At 37.9% G+C, this 26684-nt stretch overlaps 1 protein-coding gene across 1 annotated transcript in view; it reads right to left on the bottom strand.

The window, feature by feature from the left end:
* The window catches only part of LOC139723419 (plexin-A4-like), a 30231-nt gene extending 4044 nt beyond the window's left edge, over positions 1-26187 (bottom strand). Inside the window, exons 1-2 of the mRNA XM_071634665.1 lie at positions 25528-26187; positions 6867-8027 (exon numbers count right to left, since the gene is read on the bottom strand). Of these exons, the coding sequence (XP_071490766.1) occupies positions 6867-8027; positions 25528-25632 (1266 nt within the window). The 5' untranslated portion in view covers positions 25633-26187. The remainder of the gene's footprint in view (positions 1-6866; positions 8028-25527) is intronic.
* Positions 26188-26684: the final 497 nt, after the last annotated feature.

The raw sequence follows: 26684 nt of genomic DNA, 5'->3' as shown, positions 1-26684 counted from the left end.
AGTATATCATTCTACAACTTGTAACTCACTGTGATGAAAGTCACAACACTCAAGATTATCACAGGTAAGTTTCATGTCATTAGGCAAAAAGCTCTAATTACAGGATCTAATTAAAGACAGACATGACGTGTTACGTATGGGACAGTTACGTATGGGACAGTTTGTCCCCCATTCATTTAGTGTGTGAAGAACCATGTTTATGGGTATTTTGCATAATTATTGAAGTAAAATCAATTGAAACTACTCAAATACTGATCCAGATTGTCAAGGAAACAATATTCCCCAAATATTCACCATCATAATCATATTCAATCATATTTTTATATTTTTATGACCACTCTGGGTATGCATGCCCTTTGTCCCCCATTCGTTTAGTGTGTGGAGAACCATGTTTATGGGTATTTTGCAAAATACTTTTGCAAAATACCCATTTAAACAATTTTTTGCATAATTACTGAGGTGGAATCAGTTGAAATAACTCAAATACTGATCCAGATTGACAAGGGAACAATATTCCCCAAATATTTACCATCATAATCACATTCAATCATATTCTATATTTTTTATGACCAACCTGAGTATATATGCCCTATTTTTATCAGGATAGTTACTACTGAAAAATTGAATAGTTTAAAGTGTTTACTTGCATTGATGAAGGGCAGTTTGCCATTTAGTTTCAACAAAAAACAACTTGACACAAGAAATATTAAGTTTAATAAATAAGCAATACCTGCTGCGTGGAACCCCAGTGATCGAGATATATGATGTCTGTCTAGCAGTCAGGTCATTGATTCGAATCAAAACTCAGTATGTATACCCATGAATTTTGTTGTGGCTACTACTGAAAACTGAATAAGGACAATTTGTGTATCACTTGCAATGAAAAAAAAATCATTTTACTTTTTTTTTTCCATATCACAACCATTTCAAATTGGATCTCCATCACATAAACTTTGAATTCCTCTAGTCTTAGGATTTTATGCTCTTAAGTAATTCATATAATTGGTTTCCAATCAGCTCTTTAAATGTTGAAAACTGAATACCCATTTCTACAAAAAAACTATACCATTCCTTTAATGCTGATTTGTCATTGTGTATTTTGACATTTTCCCCTCCCCCTTTCTGAAAATTGTTCAGTCAAGTTCATGTATTGTTTCAAGTGTCTATAACTCAAAAAGTACAAGTGTAGCTACAATGTTGGGATGCTTTCTTCAGGATGATTGACCATTTGTGTACTGAGAGACCTTCCCAGCTAGCTACATGCATTCACATGCAATATGTATGAGGATGTCCCATACGTAACGCATTTGTCCCATACGTAACATTATTTCAATGCCTAATAAAAAATATTTCTTTAACTTTTTTTTCTTTTTTCTCTGGTATTTAATTTCTCTAAACAATAAATTAGAACTTTCCAAAAGGGCATTAAAATAACCTTAGCAATTTCAGAAAAAACCTAAAAAAATGACCTCATTTTGTTACGTATGGGACGTCTCATGATAGGACACGAGCTAATTTGCATAATCATTTGCATAATCCCTAAATTTTCATACCAAGTTAAACTATGTGATGAACTTCTTATGTCCACATATTAATCAAATATCATTTGCTTTCCTTTGAATTAATATGAATTTTTATAAATGTCCCATACGTAACGCTGTGTTTCACATTTATGCAAATGAAGCCCTTGAAATTTGCATAAATTTACATAATATCATTTTTTCCTCCACAGAAATCAAAACTTCAACTCATAAGCTTCAAAATGATACCAAACATGTCAATATTGAGCAAAGATGAAATTTTGCCTTCTGAGGGGACCTTATCTTGGACTTGCCCTTTATCAGAAAAAAAAAAATGAGGACAAAGAAAAGTCACAACTTCTAACCATTGAAGACGAGGAATTCCTTACTAACAAAACAGCTTGAATCATACAAATGTATTCTAAGCGTATTTTGCATTCCAGAACCAATCTTTCAGCAAATGAGACAAGTAGTTGCGTGTTAAGTCTGACATGTATGTCATTGCAACCATTCATGATCAAAGGGGACCTTTAAGGACAGGAGACCACTGTGGACAGGTTGGAGGCCAGTTTGATCTATTGTAGGTTATATGACATTCAATGTCACAATCATGTCTCCTCCACACAAATATGCTTGCCAAGGTTATTCATCAAATCAACATAGTGCGGAAAGACAGTACTTGCTTTCAGGTTTTTTACTCTCAGTTAATGATTTAGTTTTCCGTATCAAAAACAAAACAAAACAAAACAAATCTCTTATGTGAGACAGCATTAGCAGGACAATTTTTTTTTTTTTAATGCATATGGACCAATTAATATACAATATCATTGACATATTATGCGTAACCTGGAATTACGTAGCTGCTGTTTAATGTGAAGTATATCGGTCATGGGAGACAAATGAGATGTGCCATGGCCGCACTAGACAGGTGGCCTTTATATGCAAGTTGCAGGTTGGTGTTTCACGGAAGATGCTGAGTTAAAGGGATGGTATAGTACTAGCAGAGATGACAATTGGGCTTTTATAATGTAGCTTTTTGCGAGATACCAAGAAACCACATTTGAAATAGTACACAACATGCCATTCTAAGAGGCATTCGAAGTTTATTTGATGAAAATCGGTTTTGGAATGGCCGAGACATAAAAAAAAACCAAAGTGAAACAAAGCAACTGTAATAAAAGGTGGATCCCACTTTTATTGCAGTTGTTCTGTTTTGGATATCTCAAGCCATTTCAAAACCAATTTTCATCAAATAAACATTGAATTCCTCTTAAGATTACATGCTCTTTCACATTTCATAAGAGGATTCTCATTATCTCAACAAAAAATTTTAGAAACCTGAAGTTAGGTCTAAACCAAAACTATACAATCCTTTTAAAAGAGGTGATCACTAACAGGTTTAACCACGTGAAACTGAAAGTTAAAGCACAAATGATTATTATCTAATAAATTATTATTATTGTTTTTTGTTTTTGGGGTTTTTTTGGGGGGGAACTCTTAAATTGATACCTCGGTCATATAACCATCATATGTGACCTGCTACAAGAAAAGGATCCGAAAGTCGGGGGAGGATAATTTTCTGAAAATGGCATGACATAATTCCCTTACTCTTCTGCTTAAATTTCATGACAACTCATAGAGGTACTCGGTTGCGGAGATATCGATGATTTTATTAGCGCATGTCAAGTGGTCGAGGAAATCAGAGTTTCGAGAATAACGCCTCCAAAGTTTTCCTTCTGACGCTATCATGATCAAGGGGAGGCGAGACAGTTTTCACCGCTTGACAATAGAAGGTACGCTCCTAGCGACCTCCGCAATGTTCATTCAAGCTTAGCACCAGCGGTCTACCCACGACCAATCAGTAATCAGGATGCCACGCACTGACCAATAAGATCACTCCCTCGTTGCTAGGGGGCGGAGTCTAGCTGCGGCTCTAATTAAAAAATCCTCAGACACGTTTCTGTTACGTTGAAAGTCGGAAAATCAAGGCCTAGAAAAACACTGATTTCTTGCCTTTCCTTTGATCATTTAGCTTCGAAATTTCGGCAGACGATAGACAAAACATTACAATACAAAATTATGCCAAAAACAGAAATCCGATTGTTTTGACCGATTTTGATGATGTGACTTCAAACTCGTTTTTCTCGGCTCAGCTGTCAGCAACTTTAGGATCCTTTTGTTGTAGCGGGTCACATATCACCTAAAGATAGATTTTTTCTTAATGATATGGGGGGGGGGGGTCACACACAAAAAGGCATGACAAATATTTACTTAAATGGAGTCAACATTGTAGAGAGCTAAAGTGTCCTTGAATGAAATACCTTGCACATAGTCATGAAGAAAATATGCCTTTTTATTAGTGCCACTTCATACATGGGCAAATTATGATGTTACACATACAAGTATGTAACAGACTAACAGTCACGTGGCAAACATAGATATGTCACACTTCCAACAATTGTCATGGTTAATGACTTCCTAGTATTGAAACACTTATAGCTTACCTTATTGCCACCCCCATATCTTTTGCTCATTCTGGGGGATATTATCTACTGCAATAAAAATGTACAGTTCACTAAAATTTGCAACAAATTACAGTACAATTGATCTGAAGTTTGCTGAGTAACATAAAAATGAATTGCAGTTTAGGAATAACTTCTTTGCCTAATTTTCTATCACTCACAGGGGGTCAGTTTTATTTCAAATCAGAGCATTATGTCAATTTGCGTAGAAGCAGAAGCACCCGCAAACTCAACCATATCTACAAGCCCTAAAATCAATGTGCATCTACATCAACTGGTGGGAGGGAGTTGTGGAAATACTAGCATTATCCATGCATACAAAGTTATCAAGTCTTGACTTGAAGGACTTTATAGATGCCAGTTTGAACTAACAGAAGAGTCACCCCCCCCCCCCTCTGAAAAATCAACCCCCCCCCAAAAAAAAAAAAAAAAAAAGAGAGAGAGAGAGAGAGGAAAAAATCCCAATTAGAAGATGAGTTTTGAGATAGAAATAAGCAGCAGATGCCACATGTTAGATATCCTTGGGCGGAGATTGATTGCTATCCCCAAATCCTCTCCATACCTGAATGAGCAGCCCATATCTCATGTGACAGAGACCATAATGTCGACTTGCCAAGCAAGTCACACATTAATTGCTCGCCCACTGTTGCTGCTGCCACATCACATGACCCCTTTTCGACTCTTTCGTGTGCCACATTATTCTAAGACCGCAACGCATGAGCGTTCTTGGAAAACATTCCATTTTTCATAGCCTTATAACTTGAAATGTTTATGTTAGAAATGCAGTTGTACAGCAGAGTTGTATAGAATATTGTAAGTTTTGCCACCATGCTGTAAATTCCGTTACAAAGTTATCAAAGGCCACAACACTTTCAATGTACTGTGGCATATTGCGATTTATTGATCGGTATGTACGCGGTTGTGCATTTGAGCAAAATTTGTCAAGTTGGCAAGCCATCGACTGAGTTAGCTAGATTTCAATGTCTGAAGGTACAGGGTACAGCAATCATGCTTTTCTACCCCAGGTTTATGCAATAACTCCTCTTTAGCAACATTATAACCATGGCACATGGCCACACCTATTTTGCAATGTCTGCAGTTATCACAGATTAATATCTTTACTTTCCCTCTCTTTTTTTTCTTTTAGAAAAGAGCTGTGTCATGATTATGTGTATATGTGTATATATACTTCTTTTCTGTCTTGTTTTTTCTTCTTTATTTCAAGCAATCTGCCTAGTTGTAAGTTTTGTAATAAGGTATTTTTTATGAGAGGAATGCAAACTTACAAGCGCTGCTTTTTAGCAGTCCTCTCCATTTCTAACAGCTTTCTTTTGGTATTTGTCATGAAATTGACAACATTGTATCTCAGTTCACAGTTTGTTTCAGTGCATTGTTGTGGTGTTATGTGTATTCATATGTTATGATTATATTTGTTGGAAATTAACTCTACAATATCTTATATTAAAACTTGCAAAACTCTTTCACAAGATTACATCACAGTATGAGCCATCACTCACTCATTTCAGACCCAAAAGTTTTTAAAAAAAGAGATCTTATTACTGTGTTCGTCGGGTATTACTCATGTGTGCATTAACGACAACATACATGTATGTAAATGTGGCCTGAGCACTTAAGTTCTTGAAGAATGCATGCACACTTCAATACCGTAAATACAGGTGGCGTATCTGAATCAGCACTCCGTACAGCGTGCAGACTATTCAATCAGTTTCCCATTTCATTTTGAATGCCGCTCTCCGGCACGAGAGAGACCCGAAGCTCGGCAACTCGCCAGAGTATAAGTCTATCATTCTAATGCTGCGTGCATCACTTTACACTTTTCTGCCTGCAAACAACGTTAGCATTCCTGTATCATGCAGACGCGGAGCATTCATGTAGAAACCTCAATCAGCAAAAAATGGCAAATAAAGGGCCGGATATGCAGAGTGGGCGGGTTCTCTGAACTCCGATGGATCTCTCAACTACACGGTCGTCAGGAATGAATGAGGGGGTGTGCAAAACCAGCAGTGGCATTTTTGAGAACTGTCTCTGAACACCAGGATGATACTAGCACTGAGACTTTCATGGAGAACCAACTGGAGCTTTCTGTTTTTTTTTCAACAGCACACAAAAAAGCCACTTCTTTCTATAAAAAAAAAAATCCCAAATCTGGATGTGAACAATATGCTGTCATTAACTTTTTGATACTTTATTTAATACAGCGCTGATTTCATGGTCCATCACTTTTACAACCAGTGGCATATTTTGTATTCCCTATTACTCTTTGCGGCTCATTGAACAATGAATCGCAAATTGTGTTGAAATGTCACTTCTTCTTTTTTTTTCGCCTTCATGCACTAGCACTACCTGGTCAAGAAGAACTTTTTCATTTAAAATCTTTGTAAAATAGGCATCTATAGTTTACAAACATGACAACTATCATACCCAATATGCTTTATTGTGCTTATCTGTATCATCATACATAATACATTACGTCATTATGTGCCACTAAATTCTTGACCAATGTCCACCTAACGATCACTTTCAACCGACTTGTGTTGACATCCGTAATAGACACCTAAGGAATATGGAGACATGATGTAAGGGTTCCATGCATCTCATTATGATCCATGATAATACAGGAGCCAATAAATGAAATCAATTCAAATCAAAGGTTGCAACTCCCTCACCTTCCATCCCATCATGAACTAGTCTTAATTCATACTTTTTTAAAGAATAGTAACCACAACACCAATGTACTTCAATGAATTAGACCAACAAAAAATACAAGCTTTAGAGTATAGCAAAACAAGAGAGGCCTACATACATATATGTTGCAAGTGGAGCCAGCAAGGTAGTAGAGTGTGGTTGGAGCATTGTCCACTGTCAGGCAATCTCTGACGGCCTGCAAGAAGGAGTCTTCGATGTCCCTCATGCTGAAGACGCAGACAGCCGATTCCCCACTTGACGAGCTGCCAGAGAGCTCGTCGGAGGAGAATGTCGCATAGAGAACTTTCTCGGATGCCAACTCCAGACCGAGCGACTGCTGCAAGGTGCCACCAGCTGCCCCGACACTCACAGCCTGCAATAAGTTGTAGCGACGACTAGAATCCGCGCTGCCACAGCGCAGTGTAATCTCAGTGTACGATCTGAACGTGTCGTCGACATTGGGGCAAACTCTCGCAAGTTTGCTGAAGTACTGGCCATTCCTATCCTCCTGGTTCAATGCATAGTAAACGAATCCACCATATGTGAATGCATCCTTGTATTGTATCTGGAAGTCGTTCACATTGACACTTTCCAACGCAAAGAAGTTCACAAAGCCACTGTCGAACAAAAATGAATATTCTATGTACCACCTACTGACTGGATGAATGATAGATGGAAAATCCACACTCAGGGTATTGGCCACAAAGAGTGCCTCCTTGCCATCCTGACCTGGTGCAACCACTCCAGCAGAAGTAAGCTCTGTGGGATCCCCTGGCACCACTACCACCTCACTGCTCTCGTCGGGGTTTAGTACTTGCGATATCCTGCCGAGGTCTCTCTGCTCGCACAGGCCATCTCGGCTTTTGCAAATGATCAAGCTACCCGCATCACCTGCAGCAATTGCGAGAATCTTGGCAACGTCGTGGCACAGATTGTCGCCAGCACACTCTGCACCCGTAGCAACATCGCTTTCCTGCACTGTCAAGTTTAGCGCTAATCTATACAAGTATTTGTCTGCTGCTAAGTACACACTGCCTGTCCTGCTATCAACAACGAATTTAGTCAGTGACGTTGCTTCTCCTTCTGGTTGAGCAAAGGAAGCGATGTTGTAGGCATCTAAGATTCCTGAAGAAGAGGCAACTTCAGACACGACAATGAACAGCAGCAGAAGAAGATTCACTAGGAATCTGTGAGTCCCCCTAAGTGGAGTTGATAGGTGACAAGAAGTCATCTTTGGGCTGGTACTGTTCTTCTCTTCCAACACGTCATCAGCAGTCACCTGCAAAGAACAAGACAGAATGCCATGAGAGATATGAAATTACTTACTTATACAATGGACTCAATTTACTCACTATAAAAGAACACAGAGTTCAAACTTGCATGACACATTCACAAGGCTGGAAGCAAACTAAAACTTCCGAATTTTGAGACAACCTTGGCTTTCAAAATGCATAAAACGCTGGAGAGACGTTTGGAGGATCACCCTCTGACAAACTGCAGGTGTGACCTCTGGAGCGAATCAACGCAGGTGAGTGATTTTTCATTGTTTCCACAACACAGAAATTCCTGACAATTGTCAAGGTTTACATCAGGTGAGACGACAACGAGTCATCCTCTGACAGGCATTCACACATCGGGGTCAGTAAACCATGACAACGGAAGAAAGAAAAGTTGTGAATAGATGCAAATCTCATTTCAAAAGAAAATATCAGAGACATGCCAGGTTCTTAATGTATTGAAGGTCAATACACCTAGGTATGGTTCCTGGGGGGTGTTTCATAAAGCTGTTCGTAAAGTTACGAACAGCTTACGAACGACTGGTGATCGTAAGTTGTTCGTAACTTTACGAACAGCTTTATGAAACATCCCCCTGGGTACATTGGATTATTATCATAATAAGTATTTTTAAACACTCTAGTTACAGCTGTACACTCAGATGGTGATCATTAATTTCCAGTTTTCAGCTCACTTCGAGGATAAGTTAAGGTACACGCCACAACTGTGAGCGAGTCCTCTCGATGATATAAGGAGCACTGTATTTACATCGGGGAGGTTGACCTGGAAGCAAAACATTCAAGATGGTTGATTTTTGTGTCCACATGATGTTAACTTTGAGTGGGGACCCTCCTTCCCTCCCCTCCCCCCCCCCCCCCCCTCCGCAGCTCCTGGATAGAGTGTTAACCCTGAGAAATCTTGAGATTCTTTTCGAGTTAACTTCGAGTTCGCTTACAGTCTGTACCTTTGCGTGCATCTGCACGGTACTTGGGGATATCCAGGGGATATCCAGTCCAAATATAAGTTAGTCTGATTTTAAAAAAAAGTAAAATTTTAACAAGTTCAACGGTAAACATTTGACTGAAATTGGACGAAAAATAAGGAAGTTATGAAATTTTGAAGTTTTGCTAATTTCTGAAAAACAGTTCTTGTACAGTGGATATGAATATGCAAATGAGTGAGCTAACCATGTCATAGCCTCACAATTTTCCATTGATCGGGTACAAAAAAAAAATGACTAAAATTCAATGTTTCTGTCATTGAAGTCTGAAACATCATGTTATTCCCTGGTCGAATATAATGGTTGAATCTGTCTATGTCATCATCTGTCAATCACTTTTAAAGTATTGATATTACTAACAAAAGACATCAGAATGCACCTTCCCCTAGACTAACCACAAATAACTTGCATATTTCCATACAATGCTTTTTGATAATTATATTGAATTGATAACATGGAAACATGCAAATTACTGTAAAAGTGGATATTTTTGTATGAGTAATTTTCCGCGCTCAGCTGTTTTGATTGCCTGGAATCAAGACATGAACTACTGGAACATAGCAAGCAAAAATATTCACATGTTTGCTCCTATTTTCGTTCCGCCAAAATTTCCAATTTTACAATATGCTCAATTTAGGAAAGATGCATGCCAAAGTCTTTTGTCAATCATATTCGTACTTCAGCAGTGATTAACAGACAATGTAACTGACAGAATCTTGGTTTGGAAGATATTTTTTCGTTGGCGTTACCGTACCCAAATAATCTGAAGAAAGTATTCAAGTAATCTGAAGAAAAAGAGTCGAATAATTATCATAGAATAAAGGTATGCATTCAAATATTCATTCGGCCATGTACATTGTAGGTGATAATCAACATAATAAAATAGATGAACAAGTCAACATGCCTCTGCCTTGCATAGGTCCTCTAGGGAGTTGACTACTGCGGAGACGGACTACAGAACAATAGGACAGCAGCTTGGCACTAGGCCTCCTTGAAGCCTACACAAGCTCTCACGAGATCACGAAATATTTGCCAAATACGGCCATAGCTTGGACACGCAGATGGATACAGACCTGCCCTACTAGCTGGGACAGAGTCGGAGTTGAACGACCCCCCTGGGGGATGGGAGTTTGACCGAGTTTTGGGATCAGTGGCAGGCCTCTGGTGAGGAATGTCCCTGAATAGTCGGCACTGTTGCTGGTTTAGATTCCATTTCACACTAGAATGATATGCATTAGGAGCGAGCGCCAATGCAAAGCCCTTAGTTTGTCTCTGTATACTATGTGTATATTCCTACCCTCTTACATCTCAAGCAAGGTGACTGCAAAGTCTGTACTATTTAATGGATGAACAGTTTTTAGAACATGTTCATAAGCTTTAACGAAGCACATCAGAGCTCTATGCATACTGTACCATAAAAACCATTGCCAAATAAATATTGTCCAAAAGTCATGTCAAGAGAGAAATCTTGATGTTTTCACACACATCAGCCAATCTCAAGCTGAAAAACCTCACTCCGTATCAATGTTGACTGTGATAGATCTGATATGGTAAATACCAAACATAGAGGGCCAGGAGGAATATTTTGATGTTGATAAAAACACAATTGTGTACATGTCACTTTCACATGGTAAATCTAAGTTTCGTATGTTCTTTGTGAGACATCAATATCGGATAAAAACATGAGAAGATGATGGCATCCCTACTGTAGCTGGCATGAAATTATTAGAAATCATTTTTTTTTGGGGGGGGATGATAGGGGCTCAGAATAGAGCAATATAATATCCCCATCCTCTATAACCTTAACAAATAATCATGACTCATTTATTAGAACCATTTATCTGAGACAATCACATGCTACTGTGTGTGGACTTTTTTTTGGGGGGGGAGGGGGGTTAAGAATGTGTGCAGGTCAAAACTTGGGGAAAAATTGACCTCATTACTTCATCTAATACACATACCACACGTAACTGTGACAAATTCACTGAAAGCACAGTTTCCTATTCAAAAAGAAAAAAAAAAACATGACACTACAAAAAAAAAAAATCCATTGTTCTCATATCATGTCCGATATAATCAAGGAGGTATGAGTCATACCTCCTTGGTACTCCAGGTTGAGGTTTACTGTTGTAAACTATACAAAGTCAAATTAAAGAATGATGTAAGTTTCATTATATCAAGGAGGTATAGGAGTACTTGTACCTTTTTGGGAGGGGGAAACGTTACACCACATTCTACTTATTTATTTAGTGTGAACGGGGCAAAAGATTTGCGCAGAGGAAATCAGAGGCATCAAACTGCCTTCCTCTCTCTAGGCTCATCTTTCAGTTGCGATATTGGAAGAATGGAGCAGAAATGAGCCCACCTTCCATCCAAACCAACTGCCTTTTAGATACTGATATCAGCACAGAAGTTCTGGTTGTTGTTATTGTTGTTGACTTTCTTTCTTCTTTCTTTCTTTCTTTTTTTTTTTGAGTCAGCATGACCTTGAATAATGAGCATATTGAAGCAAATTGCACTTGATAAATACTGATAGAAGAATGAATGACCAGGCATCTTCACACCGACATTTCAATGAGGAAGAGACATTCATAATGTAAAGATGTTCTCGGTATGATTTCAAACTTTGATGCAAACAACACCAAGATAAACCACAGATATAATTATGGATATAGGCCTACGCAAGCCTACGCAATCATGTCCAGGATTCAGTGATTCACAGTCTGTCCAGTTTCCTCCATCATATAGTCTTTATTTCAAGAGGAAGAGGAGTAAACAGGATATATAAACTGTATATGTCAGAAACAAACACAGCAAGACAGAGGCATGAGGTATACATACATTGTAGGTCAATTACATCGCCCTCTTGAACTGCCCTGACCATACGCTATGCTTTAAATTGCTCTTTTGGCAAAGGGGAGTTTTAGATGTTCCCTGCCACCGTTAACCTCCTTCTGTAGACAACTGCTATCTGTCTCATGCCCCATAAGGCAATCATAGTCAAGGTTACCTCTCTGTAGATGCAGGCAGGGATTACTGCAGTTGTCATGGTGATCAAAATAGTGCCATTCATTTATTCCCCGGCAGTGTGTACGCACCAACACTTTGGCATCTTGTGCCAAAAATATTGGCAATGAGACACAAAAAAAAAACTCCCTTTTTCTAATACCCCCTGCCAGGTTAGATAGTCAACTGTCAAATGTGGCTTTTAACAGTGAGACCTTGCATTTCATGTCTTCTCAACATAAAGATGACAGATAAAATGCCACACAAAAATTACATGTTCCTCATGACCAAAAGGCATAATGCCATTGACATTTCACGCAAACAAGTTGTTATGGTTACGACAAAGTTACAAAAATGATATCAGAGGACATAGGTGTAAGTCAGGTTTACTTGTCTCTCTATAAAAGGCTAAGTCTTTATAATTATGATAATAGAACCAAACATTTTTGCAATTGTGTGTGTGTGTGTGTGTGTGTGTGTGTGTGTGGATGAAAACACAATTTGAAGAAAGTGTTGTTTCGCATAGTAATCATCTGCAAAGTATTTTTTAGTTACAGGTGGTCATCATGCCATCTTCAGCCTGGCACATAATCATAATTCTTTTTCATACTACTGGTTACCCACATCCTACTTGTTGTAACTTCTTTCTACGGGATTGATATCAACTGCCCTTATCAACCTGTCCAGACACATTTTTTCAAGGCATTCCCGAAATACTGTATCACTACACCCAAGAAATGTTGGGGATTCAAAGTGATTGCACTACAGATAGGAAAGGGCTTGGAAAGACGCAGAGAACAATTTCCTGTATAAAAAGAGGTAATAGCCACAAACTCGATAATGGCATTCACACAGACAAAACAGTGGTATAACCATAGAAATCCAAATCTCAAGATTTTTTGTGTGTGTGTGTGTGTGTGTGCCATTTAAATGGATGGTATGGTTTTGGTTGAGATGGAGAGTCAGGTTTTAACTTCTTGCAAAAAAATGTAAAACCACTTATATGAGATAAGAGCATACAATTCTATGAGGAACTCAAAGTTTATTTGATGAAAATCGGTTCTGATATGGCTGAGAAATCCAAAAACAAAGAGGTCCTAATGAAAGGTGGAACCCATCTTTTATTAGGACCACTTTGTTTTACTTTGTTTTGGGATGTTTCAGCCATTTCAAAACTAATTTTCATCAGACAAACTTTCAATTCCTCTAAGAATTGTATGCTCATAATTATTTCATATAAGTGGTTCTCAATTATCTTGCAAATGGTTTATACCTGAATCCCCATCTCAACCAAAACTATAACATCCCTTTACGACAGACAGACATATCCCGCTAATTGCCATTCCTGATGATTTGTCGACCAAAATGCGAACACCCAAAATCTACTGAAATTTAATGGTGACTCTTACCCTTGCCTCTGGATGCAGTTCAATCATGCATGTGCTGAATGAAGGGACAAACATTTTTCAAGATCTTTCACAACAGTGTTCACATACCACACCATGGTGCAAATTATCACAATGATTTTGAAATATTCACAAAATTTCAAGTGATTTGGATTTCAATGCTGATTGCACAATTTTGTGGGACTTTAATGTCCACAAAAGCAAAAATCTTGAAATTTGTATCCCGCAAATTTTTCCATGGTGCGAATACCACTATTGAGATCCTAGGAAGAGAGAAAGTGAGGAAGAAAGAGAAGATTCCACTAATTGTATATCACATCATATTCAAGCTTACTTGACATTTTGCACAAAAGCATACATAACAAGAAGTCAAGAGAGTCTCTCCTGAAGACTATACAACTAGCAGAATGTGTTGGGGTGATACATAGTTAGAAAAGAAAAAGCGAGGGGGGGGGGGATAATCTGTCCGAATGATCTACAGTGCAGCCACTCGCTAAATGCATCAGTGGCCCTCGTGTGGCTGAAGCTTTTACCCGACCAATGAAACTGATACATGTGACCTGCTGCGATATGATCTACGCTTTTATTTGGTTAAGCGTCAGTTCCAGACAGAGATGTATGGTGATTCCACGGCGACGACGACGGGTTCGGACGACGGACAGACACGTCTTTCTCGCTTTGAAGATTTATGTGTTTCCTGTCTGCAAAAACTTTATGTGTTCTTGAGAGAACACGACCAAAAAAAAAATGAGGGTTGTGCTAAAGCCTTACCCAACATAGCAATTATTAGTTCTGCATACACGCACACATAAACTGATATATAACTGTCATAAATATTTTGTGGCGGTTCCCTCAGGGACTGGTTTACAGAATTAGCTTTTACAGAGAGCATTATAAACCCAAGGAGGATTTAGAGTCAAAATACAATAATACTGTCTTTGCAATAGGTATCTCTGCCTTGAAATCTATCACATTTTTACAGCTCAACTTCAGTTTGACCTCCCTCTCTCCAGAAAACTTTCCACACATCGTTCAAGACATGGCATTTTGTTAGGCAGAATATATTATATCTCTCTCTTTCCCATTTGACAGCCTGCCTAAGACTCCACTGTACTTCTTTGAAATATGAACGATATCTCACTCTGCTCTAAGCTGCTTTGCAACCATGGGTATAACTAATGCATCCAATTCCTTGGAGACTGTGTTTTGCTGCAACAAAATCAAACATTGCTAATAATATGGTATATCCCCCACACACACACACACAAACATGCACACACAGAAATAAACAGTATCAAGCAAAAGTACCTGAGAAATGGCACCTGGAAAATCACTGCATCATTCATGCAGACGTTTCAGCTCTCCACAAATTACTACCTGGTACTTTGTTTAAAAACTAAAACTGCTCTATACACTGCATAATCATTCTGTAATTTCTGCTTTGTTCAAAACTGCTACATTCTACTAATAGTCTTCCCAAAAGGTATAATATAACAAATATTTGAATGTGAATTATATTTAATCACTGAAATTGTTTGAAAACACATTGTTAAAGGTATAATTTACCATTTGCATAAGAAACAAAAACCCAGCATTAGTGCTTTAAAATACATTGTAGTTCTAAAATGTGAGTTAGGGATGGAAACAACCACTGTAAAAATTTGAATCCGTATATTTTGATGTTAAGTATTGTTAAATACACAAAATGTGAACAATAGTTATAATAAAAATGTTTCCCGACTAAACCATCTATAGTTACGTCTAATGAGAAAAATACAGATATCTCCTTATATCTTAGGCTTTATTGCAAAATTGTAATATATTAGGATGTTTTGTGATACAACAGACCTACATTATATGCATCAAATGTGATATCTTGAATATCTTTTTTAAATACTGCTCCCAAAGGTAAACAGGACCTTTGATATAAATGCCAAAATGATTACAAATAACAGCACATTTTCATTTTTTTATATCTAAAAAAAATACTGACTTCATTCATAAAACTTTTTCGTATACGATATACATTTCGTATCCAAGTTAGTTGCATTAACATGCCATATTTTGTATCTCCGGCAAAGATTTACAGTTCGAAATTTATGCATTAGTTTGGCCAATTTAATTTAGCTGTCGGTGGCTGGGTAGTACTTCAATGAATCATAGTATTACGGCAAAATGTAGACAATCTCTCCCTGAATATACATTCTTTTTATTCTCAATTCCCCACTGAAACCTACAGATTTCAGTTCTGATCAAAATGTTACATTAGGGGGGGAAATTGTGTGATCCAGAGGACTTTGTAGTAAGCTTGAAACTTAGACCTACTATACATTTGTATTATCCTCAAAGCATAGCTGGGGAAAATATAGGAGAGATTACTTTTTACAGAATGTATTTGTGTAGAGTGGTTTTCAGTGAGCTAAAAGCATTTTCAGACCAGGCAAAAATATGAAGTGGAATACAGAGTGTGTGTTTTTTTTTCATATGACATTTTGGGTGTAGATAGAAAATATCAAAAAATATCTCAAAGTGAAATCCAAATACAGTGCAATCAATGTGAGAGCTCTGTGGATACCCCTGAGTATGTTTTGGAAGCACAATGTTATGATTTTACTCAGATTCACTGTGGTTAAAAAAAAAAAGGCAAGGCAAAATGAAAAGTTTCCAGACTTTTGGTTCTTAAAACCTTCCTCTAATCTATACAATGTTAACTCCTAAATCCCTCTTTTTGTTGGATTAGGAATAGCAGAACATCGTAAACATATGACTTCAAATTATCAGTTTCACTTCTTCACAGATATAAACTTCAAGCCGAAAAGAAAAACACCTGTATAAAAGGAGAGACGTCTGCACAGCTATTCCAGTTACCTCCGTACACAGAAAGTAACAGACAATGCTGCCGCTACAATCCAAATCAGGGTTTCCCATTCCTGCGTCAATCCCGTGGTTCGGTCTTTGGGATTCACCCAACCTTTCTCTCTCTCCACCACAAAGTACCTTTTATTGATCTTTGACAAAATCCCCATCACTGTAATCCGTGCATGAAGAGCCGAGGAACGATAACTTACATGAGGATTTAACAAACCGAATGAGGGAAGGGGTGGTTGGGGGGGGGGGGGTGGGAGAAGAAGGGAAAATGCTTCTCTCCTCCTTCGCGGGAAGACGAAGATGTGCGCAGCAAAGTGTGAAAAAAGATAAATCCACTATTGTCCCATCAATAGCTTCCTTGAGAACATTTTATCTGCATCTGCAGGGCTTACTGTTGGGCAACCAAACAGCTCATGAGGAAATAATCGCCAGCCTCTGAGGCCAGATTAGGGCTGCTGGGATCCAAAGCATCCAAAGCAGTGCCTTTTTTGTGCGTGAATTCCCAACAGCTGTTTATATCTCCTTTGCAATTCTAACACCTATATGCATTCTGTATACGAGTTATGCACACATCCTTTGCTTGCATTATTTACAAGTATGTGTGTACATATCTATGCAAATAATACCTTACACACATATCATTGCCACCTTGTCTGTATGACACAAGACTTGTAGATAAACAGAAACAACTGCAAGCAAGAATTACAGTTTGCAGTATTGCATAATCAGGATAGAGGATAATCGGGATAGAGGATAAAGTTTCCTCCCAGCAGGTTTCGTCGTATAATCCGCATACCTCCAACACAAGTCAGCAGAGGACACTTTTCATTTTATCAAATGGAGGAAGAAATTTGAAAAAAAAAGAAGATATATGTTCATCATACATAAGATATACATAATTATTTACATTGATGTAACCACAGAATAGCTACATTATCTCAGACTGCATTAAAGAAGAACACAGCAGAATCAAGGAAAGAGCAAACTGAAAATAAAATTATATAAAGGTGAATGAAAAGAAATTTTCAACTTTCAAGCAATAACCCCCTTTCCTCCTCCCCTTCCCCCCCCCCCCCAAAAAAAATGAACAAAACTGTTCGGGATCACTGAAACTCAAAGCAGGTGTACTTAAAACACGAAGAACAGCAGATTCTCCTGTGTGTTTTTCACATCCGTCCAACTTTAATACAAGTATAACTGAGATAATATGAATTTGCACTCCAGTCAAGTACAGTACCACCATATAAAGGTATCTAGCTAGAAGAGCGTCCTAAATAAGCACAAAGCCCACCCTTATCTGCCCAAAATTTGCAGAGGTCAATGAAAATTGGTCCACACGTAATCAGACAGGAAGTACAGGCCCAGCTGACAGGACGTGATGGGGAAAGATATGCATAGATTTGCTCTTAGAACCAATGGTACTACTTCCAAACAAGGAAAGGGAAATGATGATGAAGATAACCATTAATACCTATCCCAGTTACCTATCTGTACCTGTAATGGCCCCATCATGGAATCCTTAACCCGTTGAGGATGGTTTGATTTTGTTACAATGCGCATTTCTCATAGACGCTTGCCTGCGGGGACTCGTCCTCAACGGCTTAACTGCTCACTGTAGTGTAAAGCATACTGTCTGATCAGTTCCTGTTATTCATTCCATTTAAAAGCACTAACAAATTTCACTATTGAGCAACTATTGAGCAAATATGTATAATTCTCATGATATTCTAAGCATCAGTATTTTGATTACGTACTGTTATTGATATTGATCACTGGTTTGTTATTGTTATTGATCACTTTCATACTTAAAATAATCATCATCATATCCATCATTAATATTATTATTCTAATTTTAATTGCTTCTTTTGACATTATTATTCACACATATATAGACCTTATTTGGACAGAAACATTCACTGTGTCTGACAAAAACTCTGAAACCGAGCAATAATCACACAATGAACTAGAAAACTGATTACAAATGTGTCATTAGGAAAAGATAATCAGCGAGCATTGTCTGTTCACATTAATGGAACTAGGGTAATGTTCGAGGGATGATATTGCCTGCTCAGATGCTGAACCCAAAGCCATTTCTGTGAGGACTCAATATTTCATGAACCTTGGTCGCTCGGTCTACTTGTATTCCAACTACAATAGGGATGCACTCCATGCCATCATGATCCTCTCCGCTGCTCTCCAATTTTCAAATGCAAACACAGACGAGCAGGTGATGGGACTTGAAAAGTTTACACAGCGCAAAAAGACACACATGGGACTATTGTGCATGCTCTTCAGTTCCCTGACCATGAAATTGAAGCTAGTCTATACACCGCCCCCTACACCCTAGAACATTCTACATGGCAGATATCTACTATGTATGAGCAATAATCCGCATTGGGCATACTCGAGATGAAATAAGCGATCGCTTTTCAGGCTCAGTGATGTGCTGATGGAGACAACATGAATGAAATACTGGAAATAAAACAAAAAAAATAAACAGAAACATTCGCAGCCTGAAACTTTTGCGAATTGGAGTTGACAGCCATTTTTTTTTTTTTTTGTGGCAAGAAACTTTTATGAACTGGTGACTGGCATTCAATGCATTGTGCAGACAAAACCTTTCGTACACATTTTACCTTTGCGAATTATGATGGCCCTGTGAAATTCATGAAAGTTTCATGTACATTCATTCGATAAGTTCTGGTTTTACAGCACTTACCCATGGCTCGACACTAACTTTTTTGTTTGGTGGCCCGATGGGGCCACCAAAATCCTAAATTTCACATTTTTGGTGGCCCGAGAGAAAAATTTGGTGTCCCGTAAAAAAACAATAAAAAACATTAAAAGTCCTTTTTTTTTTAATGAGTCAAATATTTAAGATTTATGATAGTAAGAATTAGAAGTTGGACATATCTACTCAAAAATAAACTTCAACAAACTTGCAACACTCACTCTCAGGCACTCATTCAGTCATTTTCATCCATCCTTTGAACAAAATTTAACTGCTAATTTCCGGCGTAAAAAGTTACGAATTTATTGACATACTTTTCACAAAAGTTTGGTGGCCCGAGGCGGGCCACCAAATTTGCCCTTTTTTGAAATTTGGTGGCCCGACTTTCATTTTGGGTGGCCCCGGGCCACCGGGCCACCGGGCCACCGTTAGTGTCGAGCCCTGACTTACCTATCCATCTGTGTCTAAACTCCTTGCACAAATTTAAGAAATTATTCAACAAACTGCTGATGGAGCAAAAAGGTACCCACTAATCAACAAAAGCACCTTAATTGCTTCTAACTTGTCTATAATTCACATATTGAATGTCAAAATCTTCTTAGCATACATTTCACTTCGATTGACATCAAACTTCTATAGTTTTGCCTGCTGATGTAACTACACTGATTAAGTATTTCCATGTTGATAAAAATCAATGGCAGTATGTATTAAAAAAAAAAAAAACCTTCACTAATTAGCATTCAATTTGCACAAACAGCTTGGGTGCTTGTTTGATTGCACCATGGTAGTATAGAACATTTGAGGCCTTGAGGGGCAGATGGGCGCCGGCAGTATAAATGTCTCAAGAGACGGTCACTTCCATTACAATGGAGGCTGACGAGTATTAGGGTAGTGTCCTCAGTGCGGGCTGAAGTACATGTAATAAAGCTCACAATGGCTTCAAATGACAGCTTGAGACAGACGCGTTCAAATGTATATAAATACACCCACATTATGGTCTTAATGCAAACATCAATGTTCAATTGCATTTGATCCTTTTAATCTTTTCTAAAATGGACAGACACATTAGACCCATTAGGCCTTTCTGTTGCATAATTTTGTTCCCGATTGTCTACTGGACTGTTAAAGTACATTGTAGAAATGATGAAATCATGAACAAAGTTTTTTTTAGGCAAATTTGGTAAATAAAAAATAACTGTCCCGAAGAGAAACAATACCAGAAAGGCAGTCCCAGGCTTTATCACTACCAACACACACACACACACACACACACACACACACACACACACACACAAACACACACACACACATGTCAAAATCTAGAATGAAGAATTCATCATCTCATAGTAATTTCTTTTTTTTTTAATTTACCTGTTAGCAGTTCATAAAATAACTTTTGCCACTGACTGAGAAAGTGACAAGACATTTTGCATTCTTACACGTGTAGGTGACTTGCCAAACTACACTGTAGCTGTAATGCGATAGTCACAAAAATAGAATTAAATTCACAGAATAATGACTCTTTCTTCAGCAAATATATACGGTGGCAGAATGAGAGGAGAGAAAAAATAGCTATTCTGATATCAAATGTCCTCTTCAGATGACAACTGGTTTTAAAAAAAAATGGAGAGGTTCAGGGAAAGAAGGATGCAACCTTTAAGTACAAGTGCCTCTCACGGGATGGACAAATCATTGTACATGCAAGCCGCAAACGCTGCATTAAGAATCTGAAGCTGAAATGCGAGTAGATGGAGTGCGTTCAACCAGAATGACAATCATTTTTTTGATGCATAATTTCGGCGGAAGATGATCCAGAAGGCATGCTGAGGCATTGATAACACCACTGGAGTTACGACGAGCATGTGTGCTCATCATACATATGCATCATACAGCCACTTAGTGGTATCAACCCCAGGGACCAAGGGAGAATATTCATGTAACGAAGTGGGGAATGGCTGCGGTAATTAGATTTCATGTTCCTCAAGACCAAGTATAAAAGGGAACGGACTGAAAAGCTCACTTTCATCCTTGTTTAGTTGGCTGCATGTCTCATCAAATAAGTTTTCCAGTAATGTCATAAATGCAGATCTTCACACTTATAGTTAAACTAAGTTACATTAAACCAATGCCATCAATATTTTTTTTTCGGGGGGGGGGGGGGGGGGGAGGGCAAAACAAATTATTGCTCTCATAATAAATGACTTGCTGCAAAAGATGTTTCCAAAAATTAGCTTTGCATGAAAAGAAATTAACATCTTCAAACCCACCATGAAGCTGAATATTTGGGATGTTTTTTGTAAGCGATACAATTTTCTTTTTATCATGTCAGCTGAATAGTCAGATCATACATCTGTGAGGCCAAATGCCCCTGGGGGTTGCAAAATTAGTTTACTGAGCAAGTGGTTATTTTCGTGCAAGTAATTTTTCATTCTCGGCTGGATGAGATGAATTTGCCGTGTTTTTAATTCTGCGGAATCAAGACATTTAGTAATGGAACATACATTGTATGACGTGCTAAAATATTTGTTTTTATTTTCGCCTGGTTTCTGATCATGCAAAATGCACAAAAATTTCCACACCACAAAACTTTCCACTTTTACAGTATCTGCAATACCAGAAACACTGTGGTTGATTGTTAATTGATGTGTTGAGAAACATTCCTATTCATGTAACATTTCATCACACTTATACACCCATAATGTGGGATGTCAGATAATCAACTTCAAACACTGCGATGAAAAGTGCACTTGTACTTTGCATTACTACCACTTCTTTTTATAGAACACAAAACTTGAATTATACTGTACACTGCTTCATTATTTCTGATTATGGTTTGAATGTCACTTGGTGAGTATTATCATTGGCAAAATCATCCAATATGCATGATTCCTTTTTGAAAATAGACGTTTCTTTTTCCAAGCCAGCCTCAAAGTGCTGGACATGTACATGTAATATGATTTCCAAGTAATTTAGCCTATAAAGTGTGAGTCAGATCTACTCCATTTTCAAGCTCACTGAAATAAATAAAGCAGAGTCACACACACCAAAAAAAAGGTATTTTATCCCAATATTTATCCTTTAAGGGGAGTTACACATCTTTTGTTACCACGTAAACTTCTTCCTCAATTTTCAGCTTTAGCACTGCTTTGTTTTGGTTCCACAAAGAAAGGATTTCTTCACAGAATTAAAAGTTTAACTAAGCCATCATAAAAAAGTGGTGGGTTCTTCCAATTTCAAAGCATGCTCAAGAGTTTCCCTGGCAAAATATGTATACAATATGTGTATGCATGTATACCAATAAGCATGGGAGCTACATTGTACATGTATATTACACTCATTTGCAGTTGAGAATCCTTTTCCTTGGTATGAAACTCCTGTCTCTAAGCATTGTTGCGTTTTGGTTCCAGTAGTAAAAATAGGAGTGGTTATCCATTGTATTCAGAGTTTCACAAAACCATTGGGGGGGGGGGGGGGGGGCATCACTAAAACTTTTTCAAAGGTTTCTCTACAGGCATTGTCTACTATCATTACTTTTTTTGAGAACAGTGAATTCTTTAATCATTATAAACTCCTGCCTTAAGCTTCTGCATTTAGCACTGTTCTGTTTTGGGTTTCACAGGATCATGGCACTCTAACTGTTCAAGGCATGGGAGATGCCCAGTGTTTGTCTTTCATATTCAAAGTTTGACCAAAGCATCAGAAGGGGTTTTTCATTCCAACTTTATAGCAGGCATACAAAATGTTTCTCTAGAAGCATGTGCATGTACCAACAATATTTGTGAAGCAATACAAGTGCATCTAAAATATTTTGTGAAGTTGAATGATATTATCTCTTTAGAGTGGAGAATCCTTGTTCATCATTTGATCTATAAACTTCTGCCTCAAGTTCCTCCTTTAGCACTGTTCTGTTTCGGTTCCAAAGAATCATGACACTGCATGAAATGCCATTAATAAAAAAAAAAAGTGTGTGGGTGACAACTTTGAGATGTCCAGTGTTTGTCTTTCATGTTTTAAATTTTGACCACAATATCAGAGGGAGGATTCTTATTTCCACTTCAAAGCATGGTCAAGAGTTTTCCCAGAAGCATGCGCAATATGCACATACATGTACCAATAATACTTATGAAGTTGGATAATATTATTTTTTCAGAGTAGATCGAGCATCCCTCATAATCATTTGATATAAACTTCTCCACCTATAGTTTCTGCTTCAGCACTGCTCTGTTTCAGTTCCACAAATTCATGGCAGTTCAAACAATGTCTTCATGTGACAACACTTGATATGTCCAGCATACATTGCAAGGGCGGATCCAGGAATTTTGAAAAGGGGAGGCGCCTTTACAAAATTGGGGGGGTGCACATGCCCCCATTTTTTTCTTTATATTTCTTTTGTTTTAACAAAAAATAAAGAGGGGGCACATGCCCGGCGCATACCCCTCTGGATCCCCCACTGCATTGTACTGTACATTGTAGGTCCTTTGTATTCAGAGTTTGACCATGCCATCAGAAAAGGGAAGAGTTCTCATCTCAACCTTTCAATGTACAGAAGCTTCTCTGAGCCTAGTCTGATAGCAACAATTGACAGCACATTTACATTCTGCATGCATCAAAAACGTATGCGTATAATTGATCACTGTGGGTTGCTTCGAATGTCAATGCTGGACAGCATAAATTGCAAGAGGGGTATTCACTTCTACAATATATCATGAAACCAACATTTCTAGTAGGCCTCATGTATTGCAATGTAATTTGTGATATATTTAGAATGATTTTACAGGGCATCTTTGTGCCATGCTCAAGAGAATGTACATTTGTATATGTGACCCGCTACAACAAAAGGATCCTAAAGTCGCTGACGGGTGAGCCGAGAAAATCGAGTTTGAAGTCAGATCACCAAAATCTGTCAAAACGTTTGGGTTTCTGTTTTTAACATAACTTTTTAGTCTAATATATCTTTTCTTATCTGCCGAAATTTCGAAGCTAAATGATCAAAGGAAAGGCGTGAAAATAGCATTTTTCTGGGCCATGCTTGGCTCGCCCGTCAGCGACTTTAGAATCCTTTTGTTGTAGCGGGTCACATATATTAGTGTAAGTTCTCCCAAAGAAGGACATAACCATACATTTTACAGTACATTACTTAAAATGTTCCAACGATTCACCAAAAAAGTTACATTCAGTTCAAACTCACATAATGCATGAATGATATGAAATAAAAGCTCTCCCTTCCTTGAATATCACAAAAAGTGTTTTTCAACATGATTTCGGTCAAAAATTCAGCAAACATAAAAATTTCCTCTCATTTCAATAACATTTATAACAACAAAAGAAAAACTATGGAAAGGGGTTGCTAGATTATCATAGCTCAAGAATACAGGGCCTATAAGGAACAATTACTACTGTTGTGATTCTCACTTCTAAAAAGGAAATTTAGCAAATACTCTGCCAGTGAATTCAAGACTTGAAAATGAGAAAATTATATCCATGCCTCATCTATTAGCAGAGGAATTTGTATGACTAAAACTGAAAGTGCTGTTGAATGGGAACATACCGACAGTTTAAAATCCCATACCATCCCTTTCTCACTTTTTTTTTCAAGTTCTAATGATACATTCCCTGTCCTCTCTGACTTTCTTCTTTTTTCCTGTTCGTTTGTTTGTTTGTTGTTGTTGTTGGGTGTTTGTGTTTTTTTTTTTTGCATTACAGTCACCTTGAACATTGAGTACTGGTTCCACTTTCAAGCACAGTCTATTACCCATGAAACTAGATTTTGAATGTTCTCACATTGTGCAGGACAGCTGGAAAACCCATTATCGCTGACTCATACCCTTACACACCAACATATGTACAGTTTGAAAGAATACAGGCCTATTTCCAGACGAGAGTTGACTTTGAAGGGCATCAGAAGATTTTTTTTTTCTTTTTCATTTTCAATGAAAGCTCTAGTTTGAGAACGACTGGACAAGTAGTTCTTCCACCAGTTCAATCAAAGGTTAGCAAAAGGTCATTTGAGCGGTTATGGTTTCTTGAAAGGGCCACCATTTTCTTGTGACAGCCATCAACTGAATAAAACTTTCCTTTTTTTTTTCCATACAAATGTACTGAAAAATCAAATCTCATCAACTTGGAAGATATGTTACTCACATTTACAGGATTTTACATGACATCAAAATCTACCATGTTTCTTCAACAAAATCACTAAATCACAAAGACACAAACACATCTTTCAAGGAAATGTGATGATTGCCTAAAAGTTGTGCAATGGACATATCTAAAGGGCGCATGAACGTAAGTGACGGACTAAGTAGTTTTACATAGCCCATTGAATACCACATGTATAGAGGACTATTAAACTGTCATAACTTTCTACATGGTCCTTATTTTTGTTCAAACGGGTCCTTTCCTGCATATTTGATTACACTTTACACATGTATAGCAATCTTTTTCAGCACAAAATTGTCCTTTTATGCAGCATTGTGTTGTGCTGGCCACTCACCTCATGATAATGCTGCAGAATCAGCGATAAATATAGGAGCTCTACTGCGTGGCAATGAAAACCGACAGTCACACCAAACACAGAACTGAACCACAGACAAACCATGCATCCAATGTCAGCCTGAGGAAGTGACAAAATTCCGTTAAAATCTACAGTATTGTGACTGGCAGGATGTTGCTACTTGTTGAAAAAAAAAAACATTCACATTTGCGAAGTCAAACTTTGTGGTATGCTTTGCGTTGGCCAACTGCTATACCAAAGTTACGATGTTCCATTTTCTTTTATTCTTTCCTGTTTTGTTATTTCTTGCCGACACCACAGCAGTGCCACAGCAATGTCAAACATTTCTGAACAGTTGAGGGAACAGTCACATTTTCACATTTGCGAGTATCATATTTGTTGATGAAACCTCATACCGAGTGTGCTACTTTATGCTCTTTCTTTTTCTTCTTCATTTTTTTTTTTTTTGGGGGGGGGGACAGGGGTTTGATATGGTCTCGAGGTAAACTATATCTCCACATTCCGAAATATGGAAGATCTAAATTTCACTTTTGTGGACATGAATGTTGCTATTACGTGTAAAATGACATGGCACACAACTTATAGATGCTGCATAACTGCAAATTTCAGTGCAAAAGTAATCTGGGTCAATGGGAACACTGCAGTATTATAAAGTACACAATGAAAAGTGTCTAATTGATTACGAAAAAATAAAATGCCATTATTCCTCCTCCCTTTGCTGAATCATCCAATGCTACAATGTTTACAAAATTATGTATAATCAATAACACCAGACCATGTCCATTAAAGGCATGTATAGTAGCATTTTATAACAACCCATTTTGAACCAGATGCACTTTGTTATTAGACAATGTTCTGACTATTCTGAATACATGTACATAGTTTGAATTGTTGATATTTCTGCAAATATGCAGGAGGGCTACGAGTTCATCCCACTTCATCCCAGTCACTTTTCATGACGAGATCAACTGCTGGATTCTTCGAAGAAAAGATGGACAATATGGAGAGGGGGAGAAAAGAGAGAGGAATGAATACAAGCAACCCTACAATTACCAACTTCTCCCGCCTGCGACCTCATGTCTTGCAAAAAAGCTTCAGACTCCAACAGGACGGTTACCAACAGGACTGCTACCACT

Source organism: Diadema antillarum, unplaced genomic scaffold (genome assembly GCF_040938485.1).
Source record: "Diadema antillarum isolate AM-2024a unplaced genomic scaffold, OU_Dant_1.0 scf00000189, whole genome shotgun sequence".
Lineage (NCBI taxonomy): Eukaryota > Metazoa > Echinodermata > Echinoidea > Diadematoida > Diadematidae > Diadema > Diadema antillarum.
The sequence above is the reverse complement of the archived record's forward strand: the minus strand, read 5'-3'. Positions and strand labels throughout refer to the sequence as shown.